Below are 12452 nucleotides of genomic sequence, written 5' to 3' on the forward strand. Positions count from 1 at the left end.
TCTCTGATCACATTGTGTATTAAAAATAAATAATCTTATCACTTCCCCAGAGTAGTACAGTGTTACTATGGCAACACTGTATTTCTCTGATCAAGTTGTGTATTAAAAAAAAAATATTATCACTTTCCCAGAGTAGGACAGTGTTACTATGGTAACACAATTTCTCTGATCACATTGTGTATTTAAAAAAAAAAAAATAATAATAATAATAATCTTATCACTTCCCCAGAGTAGTACAGTGTTACTATGGCAACACTGTATTTCTCTGATCACATTGTGTATTAAAAAAAATTAAAATTCTTATCACTTCCCCAGAGTAGTACAGTGTTACTATGGTAACACAATTTCTCTGATCACATTGTGTATTAAAAAAAAAAAAAAATAAATCTTATCACTTCCCCAGAGTAGTACAGTGTTACTATGGTAACACTGTATTTCTCTGATCAAGTTGTGTATTAAAAAAAAAATTCTTATCACTTCCCCAGAGTAGTACAAAAATATTACATTGTTTTTTTGTTTTGTTTTTTATTTTTACATACCAGTCAGTGTCCCTGACCACCGCCACACCAGTTTTCTGATGATGCTGTACTGCACTGGGGACGGTATGTAAATTTTTTTTTTTAAATTATATATAAAAAAAAAAAAAAAAATTGTGACTTCATTTTCCAAAAAAATTGCGACCAAAAAAAAAATACTAATTAAAAAAAAACTCACCATGCCTCTTACTATTATATACCTCGGACTGTGGAATTTCCATAAAGGGGGGGGGGGGTCTGGGGGGTATTTTTACTGTCCTGACTTTTCCAGGCCCCAAGAAATGCGATGGGCCGTCAGTACCTCAGGGTCGATCGAATATCAGGTATAGATCCCATCGTTTGTGGATTCTATAACTTACCTACAGAATAAATAATAGACACGTAGATTCGGGTTATTTTGGAGAAATGTAGCAGAACGCATTTCGGAATAAATTTATGAAGAAAGAATTTATTTGCAAAATGTTATAAAAAGTAAAAAAAAGCATCTTTTTTTCCCCCCAAAATTTTGAGTCTTTTTTTTCATTTATTTACAAAAAAAAATAAAAAATCCCAGTGGTGAATAAACACCATGAAAAAGAAAGCCCCGCCTGTCTCACAAAAATGATACAAAACGTCCTATGTGTACGGCGTCGCATGACCGCGCAATTGTCAAAGGGCGACAGCGCTTAAAGCTGAGAATTGGTCTGGGCAGGAAGGGGGAGGGGAGTGCCCGGTATTGACGGGGTTAAAAAGATCAATCAGTATCATGTATGAGTGAAGATTGGTGGGTGGAGTCACCCGATGGCCTCGTGTATCTCTTGGAAACTCTGGCGGTCGGGTCTCTCCGGCGGTTCCCGGCTCTGGAAGTTTTGGGAACACCCACCTTCCTGGTGTTCCTGCCCAGCTTTGTTCCCAACCCCCCCCCCCCCCCCATGCAGTCTTCCCACCCACTTTTGATTGCTCCCCCCCCCATGCAGTCTTCCCACCCACTTTTGATTGCTCCCCCACCCCATGTGGTGTCCTCGTGTTGTACCCCCATTCTGGAGGAACCAGCGGCAGTGCCCCGCAGAGGTACCCAGGAACCGGGATTCTGGCCATAGATCACATGGATGGGGGAAGGGTCACATCCAAACCCGTTTCTCATTTATTGCAATTTTGTATCAATAGATGGATTTTCCATTTCTCAGAGCCCAATGGAGGTCACCTGAGAGCTCCGCCCACACGCACTCCACTTACCCAAAGCATCCACCAAGGTAATCTCATCCTTGCAGAGGGTATGGCAGGTGTGGTTATCGGCAAGGCGCCCCGTCTGGTACAAGCGGCATTCTATACAGTCCCTGCGGAAGAGAAGGAAAGACATTATGTGAGGGACCTTTAGAACATCCAAGGAGGTTCAGTCCATCCAACCCCCCCCATTGGGGAGATCTCATCTCCAGTTGACAAATCCGCAGACCAGCTACAGTCATCACAACGCCTACTGCCCCCATGAGGGGTATTTATTGCATCATTTAAAAAAAGGTCAACAGTAGGAGCGTGAACTCCCCAAGGTGGGAACTTTTGGTGGGGAGGCCATAGTGCTGACATCAGCAGATCCCTCAACCCTCTGGACCCCACCGACACTATGTAGTCAACAATATGTGCCCCCCCCCCCCCCCCAGCCAGTGATGGGGATCAGGTGTCTTCAGTGAAGGGTCCCGGTAATCCCTTCACTGTGGCCAGTTTAGTGTCAATCAACTGGGAGAGTCCCGCACAGAGCCCTGACCTCATCCCTACTAAACACCTCCATATTAATGGCCATAGCAGGAGGGGGCAACTCCATATTAATGGCCATGGGGGGGAGGGGGCAACTCCATATTAATGGCCATAGCAGGAGGGGGCAACTCCATATTAATGGCCATGGGAGGGAGCAACTCCATATTAATGGCCATGGGGGGGCAACTCCATATTAATGGCCATGGGAGGGAGCAACTCCATATTAATGGCCATGGGGGGGCAACTCCATATTAATGGCCATGGGAGGGAGCAACTCCATATTAATGGCCATGGGGGGGAGGGGGCAACTTCATATTAATGGCCATGGGGGGGAGGGGGCAACTCCATATTAATGGCCATGGGGGGGAGGGGGCAACTCCATATTAATGGCCATGGGAGGGAGAAACTCCATATTAATGGCCAAGGAGGGGCAACTCCATATTAATGGCCATGGAGGGGCAACTCCATATTAATGGCCATGGAGGGGCAACTCCATAATAATAGTCATGGAAGGGGGCAACTCCACATTAATGGCCATAGGGGGAGGGGGCAACTCCATATTAATGGCCATAGGAGGAGGGGGCAACTCCATATTAATGGCCATAGGGGGAGGGGGCAACTCCATATTAATGGCCAAGGAGGGGCAACTCCATATTAATGGCCATGGGGGGGCAACTCCATATTAATGGCCATGGGGGGGCAACTCCATATTAATGGCCATGGGGGGAGGGGGCAACTCCATATTAATGGCCATAGGGGGAGGGGGCAACTCCATATTAATAGTCATGGGAGGGGGCAACTCCATATTAATGGCCATGGGGGGGCAACTCCATATTAATGGCCATGGGGGGGCAACTCCATATTAATGGCCATGGGGGAGGGGGCAACTCCATATTAATGGCCATGGAGGGGCAACTCCATATTAATGGCCATGGAGGGGCAACTCCACATTAATGGCCATAGGGGGAGGGGGCAACTCCATATTAATGGCCATAGGAGGAGGGGGCAACTCCATATTAATGGCCATAGGGGGAGGGGGCAACTCCATATTAATGGCCAAGGAGGGGCAACTCCATATTAATGGCCATGGGGGGGCAACTCCATATTAATGGCCATGGGGGGAGGGGGCAACTCCATATTAATGGCCATGGGGGGAGGGGGCAACTCCATATTAATGGCCATAGGGGGAGGGGGCAACTCCATATTAATAGTCATGGGAGGGGGCAACTCCATATTAATGGCCATGGGGGGGCAACTCCATATTAATGGCCATGGGGGGGCAACTCCATATTAATGGCCATGGGGGGGCAACTCCATATTAATGGCCATAGGGGGGCAACTCCATATTAATAGTCATGGGAGGGGGCAACTCCATATTAATGGCCATAGGGGGAGGGGGCAACTCCATATTAATAGTCATGGGAGGGGGCAACTCCATATTAATGGCCATAGGGGGAGGGGGCAACTCCATATTAATAGTCATGGGAGGGGGCAACTCCATATTAATGGCCATAGGGGGAGGGGGCAACTCCATATTAATGGCCATAGGGGGAGGGGGCAACTCCATATTAATGGCCATAGGGGGAGGGGGCAACTCCATATTAAATGGCCATGAAAGGAGGCGGGGTGGGAACTCCATGTTATGGCCAATCAATGTAAATATACAGGAAACACCTATTTGTATTTCTATCCATCCAGTGCCCAGATTTGTACAGCCTGCCAGACAGTACAGCCAGCCTGGTAGCCCCACTCTTTGTCTATTGCCCGGTCACTCCCCCCTCCCCCACCTTTATTGATGGTGGGTGACCACAGATTTATAACAAGTAAACTTACCCCCGGCGGTCCCCAGGTTGGAGAACTTACCTTTTTGTCCCGCAGGCGTCGGGGCAGGTGGGGCATTTGTCGCAGGTCTCCCCGAAGGCTCCGGGCTGCACACACTGGCAGCGGCCGCACACACAGTTCCCTTTCCCGCTGCACATCTGCCCGTCGCTGGACACACAGCTGCTGGTCTCTGTAGTGCAGTTGCAGTTGTCACCGATGTAGCCGGCGTGACACTTACATTCTCCGCAGTCACATTCCCCGTGACCTGCAAGACAAGAGACCTCCGTCACTCCGCAGACTACGGACATCTCACAAGAGCAGCGCCTCCGGCCAGTGACTGTGCCTAGGCTCAGATGATGTCATCAGTCTGCTGCAGGAAGCATTCCCTCAGTCTCCCCTCCCCCGGTGATCAGACTGTACATTGTAAATACACTGGACGCCGTCACAGTGAGTGCTGCCCATTCACTCCAACAGGAAGGCGCCACGGAACAAAGATGGACGGAATTTCTGCTCAGATTCCGTCTGTCCTTAGAGAGACCTTCTCATGGCAATGAAGAGACATTCCGGATGGATCCGTATTTATTATCGGAGGATCAGAATTCCCAACATGAGGAAATAAACTCCGGGAGGTCGCAGACAGGACAGTGCTGGATATTATAATCCGGATACCCCAACCCACCCCTCCCCCATCACACCACACAATCATCAATAAAATATTCCTGACAGTTATTGATCGGCCTTCACCAATCCACAACCGATCACCTCCAGATGGTAACCCGACAGCACCAACCAGGGACGCCACCCATGTACCCAATACAACCGTATATACAATCTGCCATGGAGGATGTTACCCACCGCTCCACCCAACACATACCCATCATTTCACCCAACACATACCCCACTGCATGCCCACCGCTCCACCCAACACATACCCACTGCATACCCCACTGCTCCACCCAACACATACCCCACTGCTCCACCCAACACATACCACACCGCTCCACCCAACACATACCCCGCTGCTCCACCCAACACATACCACACCACTCCACCCAACACATACCCCACTGCATGCCCACCGCTCCACCCAACACATACCCCACTGCATGCCCCGCTGCTCCACCCAACACATACCCCACTGCATGCCCCGCTGCTCCACCCAACACATACCCATCATTTCACCCAACACATACCCCACTGCATGCCCACTGTTCCACCCAACACATACCCACTGCATACCCCACTGCTCCACCCAACACATACCCCACTGCATGCCCACTGTTCCACCCAACACATACCCACTGCATACCCCACTGCTCCACCCAACACATACCCCACTGCATGCCCACTGTTCCACCCAACACATACCCATCATTTCACCCAACACATACCCCACTGCATGCCCCGCTGCTCCACCCAACACATACCCATCATTTCACCCAACACATACCCCACTGCATGCCCACTGTTCCACCCAACACATACCCACTGCATACCCCACTGCTCCACCCAACACATACCCCACTGCATGCCCACTGTTCCACCCAACACATACCCACTGCATACCCCACTGCTCCACCCAACACATACCCCACTGCATGCCCACTGTTCCACCCAACACATACCCATCATTTCACCCAACACATACCCCACTGCTCCACCCAACACATACCCCGCTGCTCCACCCAACACATACCCCGCTGCTCCACCCCGCTGCTCCACCCAACACATACCCCGCTGCTCCACCTAACACATACCCCGCTGCTCCACCCAACACATACCACACCACTCCACCCAACACATACCCCACTGCACGCCCACCGCTCCACCCAACACATACCCACTGCATACCCCACTGCTCCACCCAACACATACCCCACTGCATACCCCACTGTTCCACCCAACACATACCACACCACTCCACCCAAAACATACCACACTGCATGCCCACCGCTCCACCCAACACATACCCATCATTTCACCCAACACATACCACACCACTCCACCCAACACATACCCCACTGCATGCCCACTGCTCCACCCAACACATACCCCACTGCATGCCCACTGCTCCACCCAACACATACCCCACTGCATGCCCACTGCTCCACCCAACACATACCCCACTGCATACCCTCTGCTCCACCCAACACATACCCCACTGCATACCCTCTGCTCCACCCAACATATGCCCACTGCTACACCCAACACATGCTCCACTCCAATACATACGCCACTGCTCCACCCCAACACATATCCACTGCATACCCTCTACTCCACCCCACACATACCCCACTGCTCCACCCCAACACATACCCCACTGCATACCCTCTACTCCACCCAACACATATCCCACTGCTCCACCCAACACTTACCCCACTGCTCCAACCCAACACATGCCCCACTGCTCCACCCCAACACATGCCCCACCGCTCCACCCAACACATGCCCCACCGCTCCACCCCAACACATGCCCCACCGCTCCACCCCAACACATGCCCCACCGCTCCACCCCAACACATGCCCCACTGCTCCACCCCAACACATGCCCCACTGCTCCACCCCAACACATACTCCACCCTAACACATACCCACCGCATACCCTCTGCTCCACCCAAACATACATCATCACTCCACCCCGCACATACCCCACCCCAACATAAACACTGCTCCACCCAACACATGCTCCACCCATCATATGCTCACTGCTCCACTCAACACATACCCACTGCGTACCCTCTGCTCCACCCAACACATGCACACCGCTCCAAATTATCACTGCTCCACCCCAATACATTGTACTTGTTGATGGAATTGCTATGAACAAATGCATTCAGTTTTAAGTCTTCGGTAGAATATATTGAGAAATTGCAAGATCAACTAAAATTTGTGATAGGACAAAGTCAGCAGTTACAAATATTTGATCATGTCAGAATGTCCCTAAAAGTGGACAGATCTGTTTATTATACCTATTTGTACAGCTTGATTAAATATACAAATTGTTTAAAGAGTATCTGTTATGTAATGAGAAGAGACCATACTGACAGACAGAACTCATCTCCGAATCATCCTGAGAGATGGAAAATTCCACCATTAAACCCCACTGCTCCACCCAACATATGCCCAACACTCCACCCAACCTATCCCCGGCTACAAACCCCCCAACACTCCCCCAACCTATCCCTGGCTACCAACCCCCCAACACTCCACCAACCTATCCCCGGCTACAAAGCACCCCAACACTTTACCCAACCTATCCCTGGCTCCAAACCCCCAACACTCCACCCAACTTATCCCCGGCTACAAACCCCCCAACACTCCACCCAACTTATCCCCAGCTCCAAAGCACCCCAACACTTTACCCAACATATCCCTGGCTCCAAACCCCCCAACACTCCACCCAACTTATCCCCGGCTCCAAAACACCCCAACACTTTACCCAACCTATCCCTGGCTCCAAACCCCCCCAACACTCCACCCAACTTATCCCCGGCTCCAAAACACCCCAACACTTTACCCAACCTATCCCTGGCTCCAAACCCCCCCCAACACTCCACCCAACTTATCCCCAGCCCCAAAGCACCCCAACACTTTACCCAACATATCCCTGGCTCCAAACCCCCCAACACTCCACCCAACTTATCCCCAGCTCCAAAGCACCCCAACACTTTACCCAACATATCCCTGGCTCCAAACCCCCCAACACTCCACCCAACTTATCCCCGGCTCCAAAACACCCCAACACTTTACCCAACCTATCCCCGGCTACAAACCCCCCAACACTCCATCCAACTTATCCCTGGCTCCAAAACACCCCAACACTTTACCCAACCTATCCCCGGCTCCAAACCCAAGCCCCCTCAACACTCCACCCAACCTATCCCTGGCTCCAAACCCCCGAACACTCCACCCAACCTATCCCTATCTCCGGCGCCATACCCAACCCCCCCGCCCCAACACTCCACCCAACCCATCTCTGGCTCAAACCTGCCTCCCAACATTCCACCCAACCTATCCCCAGTTCCAAACCCCCCAACACTCCACCCAACCTATCCCTGGCTTCAAACCCCCCCAACACTCCACCAACCTATCCCCGACTCCAAACCCCCCAACAATCCACCCAACCTATCCCCGGCTCCAAACCCCCCAACACGCCACCAACCTATCCCTGGCTCCAAACCCAAGCCCCCCCCCCCCCAACACTCCACCAACCTATCCCTGGCTCCAAACCCAATAACATTTTACCAACCTATCCCCGACTCCAAACCCAAGCCCCCCTAACACTCCACCCAACCTATCCAAAACCCCCCTCAACACTCCACCCAGCCTATTCCCAGCTCCAAACCCCTCAACACTCCAACCCAACCTATCCCCGACTCCAAACCCCCCCCCCCCCCAACACTCCACCAACCTATCCCCGGCTCCAAAACACCCCAACACTTTACCCAACCTATCCCTGGCTCCAAACCCCCAAACACTCCACCCAACTTATCCCCGGCTCCAAAGCACCCCAACACTTTACCCAACATATCCCTGGCTCCAAACCCCCCAACACTCCACCCAACTTATCCCCGGCTCCAAAAACACCCCAACACTTTACCCAACCTATCCCCAGCTCCAAACCCCTCAACACTCCACCGTATCACAATCAGGACCGCCAACATTACTAAGAGACACTCAGGCTTACAATGTAACTCCACTTTTATTAACTGACCCCCAGCCTTTAAATGACCCCCCCCCTACCCTACCTACCCATACCAGACAAGGAACCCCCCTAACTAGGTGCTGATGCAAAGTCAGCAACGTCAGCATCCAGTGGGGGGGTGGGGGGTTCTTGTCTGATGTGGGAAGGTCAGAGGGAGGTCATTGTAGTGATTGATGCTATGGGGGAAAGAGGTGATTAAAGACTGTATATACAGTATGCTGGCTGTGGGGGGGAGGGGGGGCTGTATATATGGTTTATGGATGTTCTGTGTGCAGCTGACAGGGATGGGGGGGGGGGGCTTGACGGCGTAGAATCATACAGAGTCCTATTATTGCTGGCTCTTAGATTTTGAGGCAATCGCCCCCCCCCCGGACCTGGAGGAGGGTTTTTGGTACACAAAAAATGGGTACACTTTATTGGAGGATTTTTCGATGGAAGTAGAAAGTCAAGAATTTCACATTTTTACAAATTAATAAAGAAGAATTGGAAACTCACAGTTTTTATTGTATTAAGAAGGAAGTCACTGAGCATTGGGTAAATTCCTTTTTAACCCCTCCCCCCCCCCCCCCTTTTTTTTCTCTTTCACGGAAACAAGCGCTAAGCACTTTTTAGGAGGGACTTCCAATAGGAGTTGAGAGTCTCTCCCTCTTATTAATAAAGAAATGGGAAATGTCGTGTTTTAATTCTGTAAGAAGGAGGAAGGGGACCGGAGCACTTATTACAAGGATCTCACCTTTGTTAGATCCATGTTTGTGTCAATTGTGTTTTTTGTTTTGTGTATTATGAATGTATATGGATATGCCTATATATATTTTTATATGCTCTTGAGATGGAATGTTTTTGTTTTTATGTGTATAAAAATATAATACAAATAACTGAAAACGGACCTGGAGGAGGACGCAAAACGATTTCTTATGGTTGACCTCAATGTAAACAATTCCTTTATCCTGTGTATGTACTCTATAACCCCATATGTACTGTGTGGGCCCTGTACGTACATGTCCTGCGTGGTATGTACTGTGTGGCCCCTTATATACTCTATGACCCCCATATGTACTGTGACACCCCATATGTACTACATGGCCCGTATGTCCTGCGTGGCCCCCTATATACTCTATGACCCCATATGTACAGTGTGGCCCCGTACGGACTGTGTGGCCCCATATGTACTGTGTAGCCCTGTATGGACTGTGTGGCCCCGTACAGACTGTGTGGCCCCATATGTACTACGTGGGTATGTACTATGTGGCCCCATATGTACTACGTGGGTATGTACTATGTGGCCCCATATGTACTACGTGGGTATGTACTATGTGGCCCCCTATATACTCTATGACCCCATATGTACAGTGTGACCCCATATGTACAGTGTGACCCCTTATGTACAGTGTGGGCCCCCGTACGTACATGTCCTGCGTGGTATGTACTGTGTGGCCCCTTATATACTCTATGACCCCATATGTACAGTGTGACCCCATACGTCTGATGTGGCCATGTATGTACTGTGACACCCCATATGTACTACATGGCCCCGTATGTCCTGCGTGGCCCCCTATATACTCTATGAACCCATATGTACAGTGTGGCCCCGTATGGACTGTGTGGCCCTGTACGAACTACGTGGGTATGTACTATGGCCCCCTATATACTCTATCACCCCGTATGTACAGTGTAACCCCATATGTACAGTGTGACCCCATATGTACAGTGTGGCCCCGCATGGACTGCGTGGCCCCACATGGACTGCTTGGCCCCGCATGGACTGCGTGGCCCCGCATGGACTGCGTGGCCCCGCATGGACTGCGTGGCCCCGCATGAACTGCGTGGCCCCGTATGGACTGCGTGGCCCCGTATGGACTGCGTGGCCCCGTATGGACTGCGTGGCCCCGTATGCACTGTGTGGCCCCGTATGCACTCTGTGGCCCTGTATGTATTGTTGACAAACTGTAACCAAATGTTCCCGGCGTCGTTCGGCGGGCAGACGTTCTTACTGAACCCAAATAACCTCAACATACCACAAACCCGGAGACTGCGCAATGTGCAGACACGGCGGATCTCTGGCAGGAGGTGGAAGGATGAGAAGGAAAAGAAATAAGACGACTGATGTGTCTAGAATGAGATTTCATAACAGAAACCAGGACAGCAGAGTTCAGGAAGCAGTCAGTCCAGTCTGAGAGCCGACAGTCGCTCAATAAAACACACAAGTTCCATTTCCCGGATCTCGCTATGGAAAGGACGAAGAATTCTAAGAAAGAGAAAGAATTATATTTTTAAGCTTCCTGTCCCTTTATGCAGAACAGACCTTCCCGCTCCTCGCGATCATCAAGCCCCGCGGCGGTGAGCGGCGACACGGCGCGTCCGCTGAGTGTTATAATTCCCACCGCTGAGCCTCCGCGCCCCACGCCAAGAAATAAGGAAAACAGCCCGCGGCTCCCCGCCATCTCCGTGTGATAGAAGGGAAGAATCAGGGACTGTTTACACAACTTCACACGAAGGCGAGTCTGCGGAGGAGCGGGGAACCGCGGCGTACAGGGCGTCCCTCCCCCCCCGGAGAATGCACCCCACTGGGAGAACGCACAACCCCCCAGAGAACAGACACCCCCCTGGAGAACAGACACCCCTTTGGAGAACGGACACCCCCCTCTGGAGAACGGACACCCCCCTCTGGAGAACGGACACCCCCCCTCCGGAGAACGGACACCCCCCCTCCGGAGAAAGGACACCCCCCTTTGGAGAACGGACACCCCCTCTGGAGAACGGACACCCCCCCTCCGGAGAATGGACACCCCCCTCCGGAGAACGGACACCCCCCCCCTCCGGAGAACGGACACCCCCCCCCTCCGGAGAACGGACACCCCCCCCTCCGGAGAACGGACACCCCCCCTCCGGAGAACGGACACCCCCCCTCCGGAGAACGGACACCCCCCCTCCGGAGAAAGGACACCCCCCTCTGGAGAATGGACACCCCCTCTGGAGAACGGACACCCCCTCTGGAGAACGGACACCCCCCCTCCGGAGAAAGGACACCCCCCCTCCGGAGAAAGGACACCCCCCCTCCGGAGAAAGGACACCCCCCCTCCGGAGAACGGACACCCCCCCCCTCCGGAGAACGGACACCCCCCCCTCCGGAGAACGGACACCCCCCCTCCGGAGAACGGACACCCCCCCCTCCGGAGAACGGACACCCCCCCCCTCCGGAGAACGGACACCCCCCCTCCGGAGAACGGACACCCCCCCTCCGGAGAACGGACACCCCCCCTCCGGAGAAAGGACACCCCCCTCTGGAGAACGGACACCCCCTCTGGAGAACGGACACCCCCCCTCCGGAGAAAGGACACCCCCCTCCGGAGAACGGACACCCCCCTCCGGAGAACGGACACCCCCCCTCCGGAGAACGGACACCCCCCCTCCGGAGAAAGGACACCCCCCTCCGGAGAACGGACACCCCCCTCCGGAGAACGGACACCCCCTTCGGAGAAAGGACACCCCCCCTCCGGAGAACGGACACCCCCCTCCGGAGAAAGGACACCCCCCCTCCGGAGAAAAGACACCCCCCCTCCGGAGAACGGACACCCCCCTGGAGAACACTGTCAACCACCCCTGAACCATTTCTTGAATTAAGCTGTATGGTTAACTCTTGTGTGGTCAGGGGGAGTTTG

The 12452-nt window shown here is 52.5% G+C and overlaps 1 protein-coding gene across 1 annotated transcript in view; it reads right to left on the minus strand.

The window, feature by feature from the left end:
* Window positions 1–1751: 1751 nt before the first annotated feature.
* ITGB5 (integrin subunit beta 5) overlaps window positions 1752–12452 on the minus strand; it is a gene marked incomplete at its 3' end in the record, with an annotated part of 53062 nt that continues 42361 nt past the window's right edge. Inside the window, 2 exon segments of the mRNA XM_077449740.1 lie at window positions 1752–1852; window positions 4131–4353. Coding sequence (XP_077305866.1) covers window positions 1752–1852; window positions 4131–4353 — 324 coding nt within the window.

Source organism: Lithobates pipiens, unplaced genomic scaffold (genome assembly GCF_037356315.1).
Source record: "Lithobates pipiens isolate NorthernLeopardFrog02 unplaced genomic scaffold, aLitPip1_a1.2 Scaffold_22, whole genome shotgun sequence".
Lineage (NCBI taxonomy): Eukaryota > Metazoa > Chordata > Amphibia > Anura > Ranidae > Lithobates > Lithobates pipiens.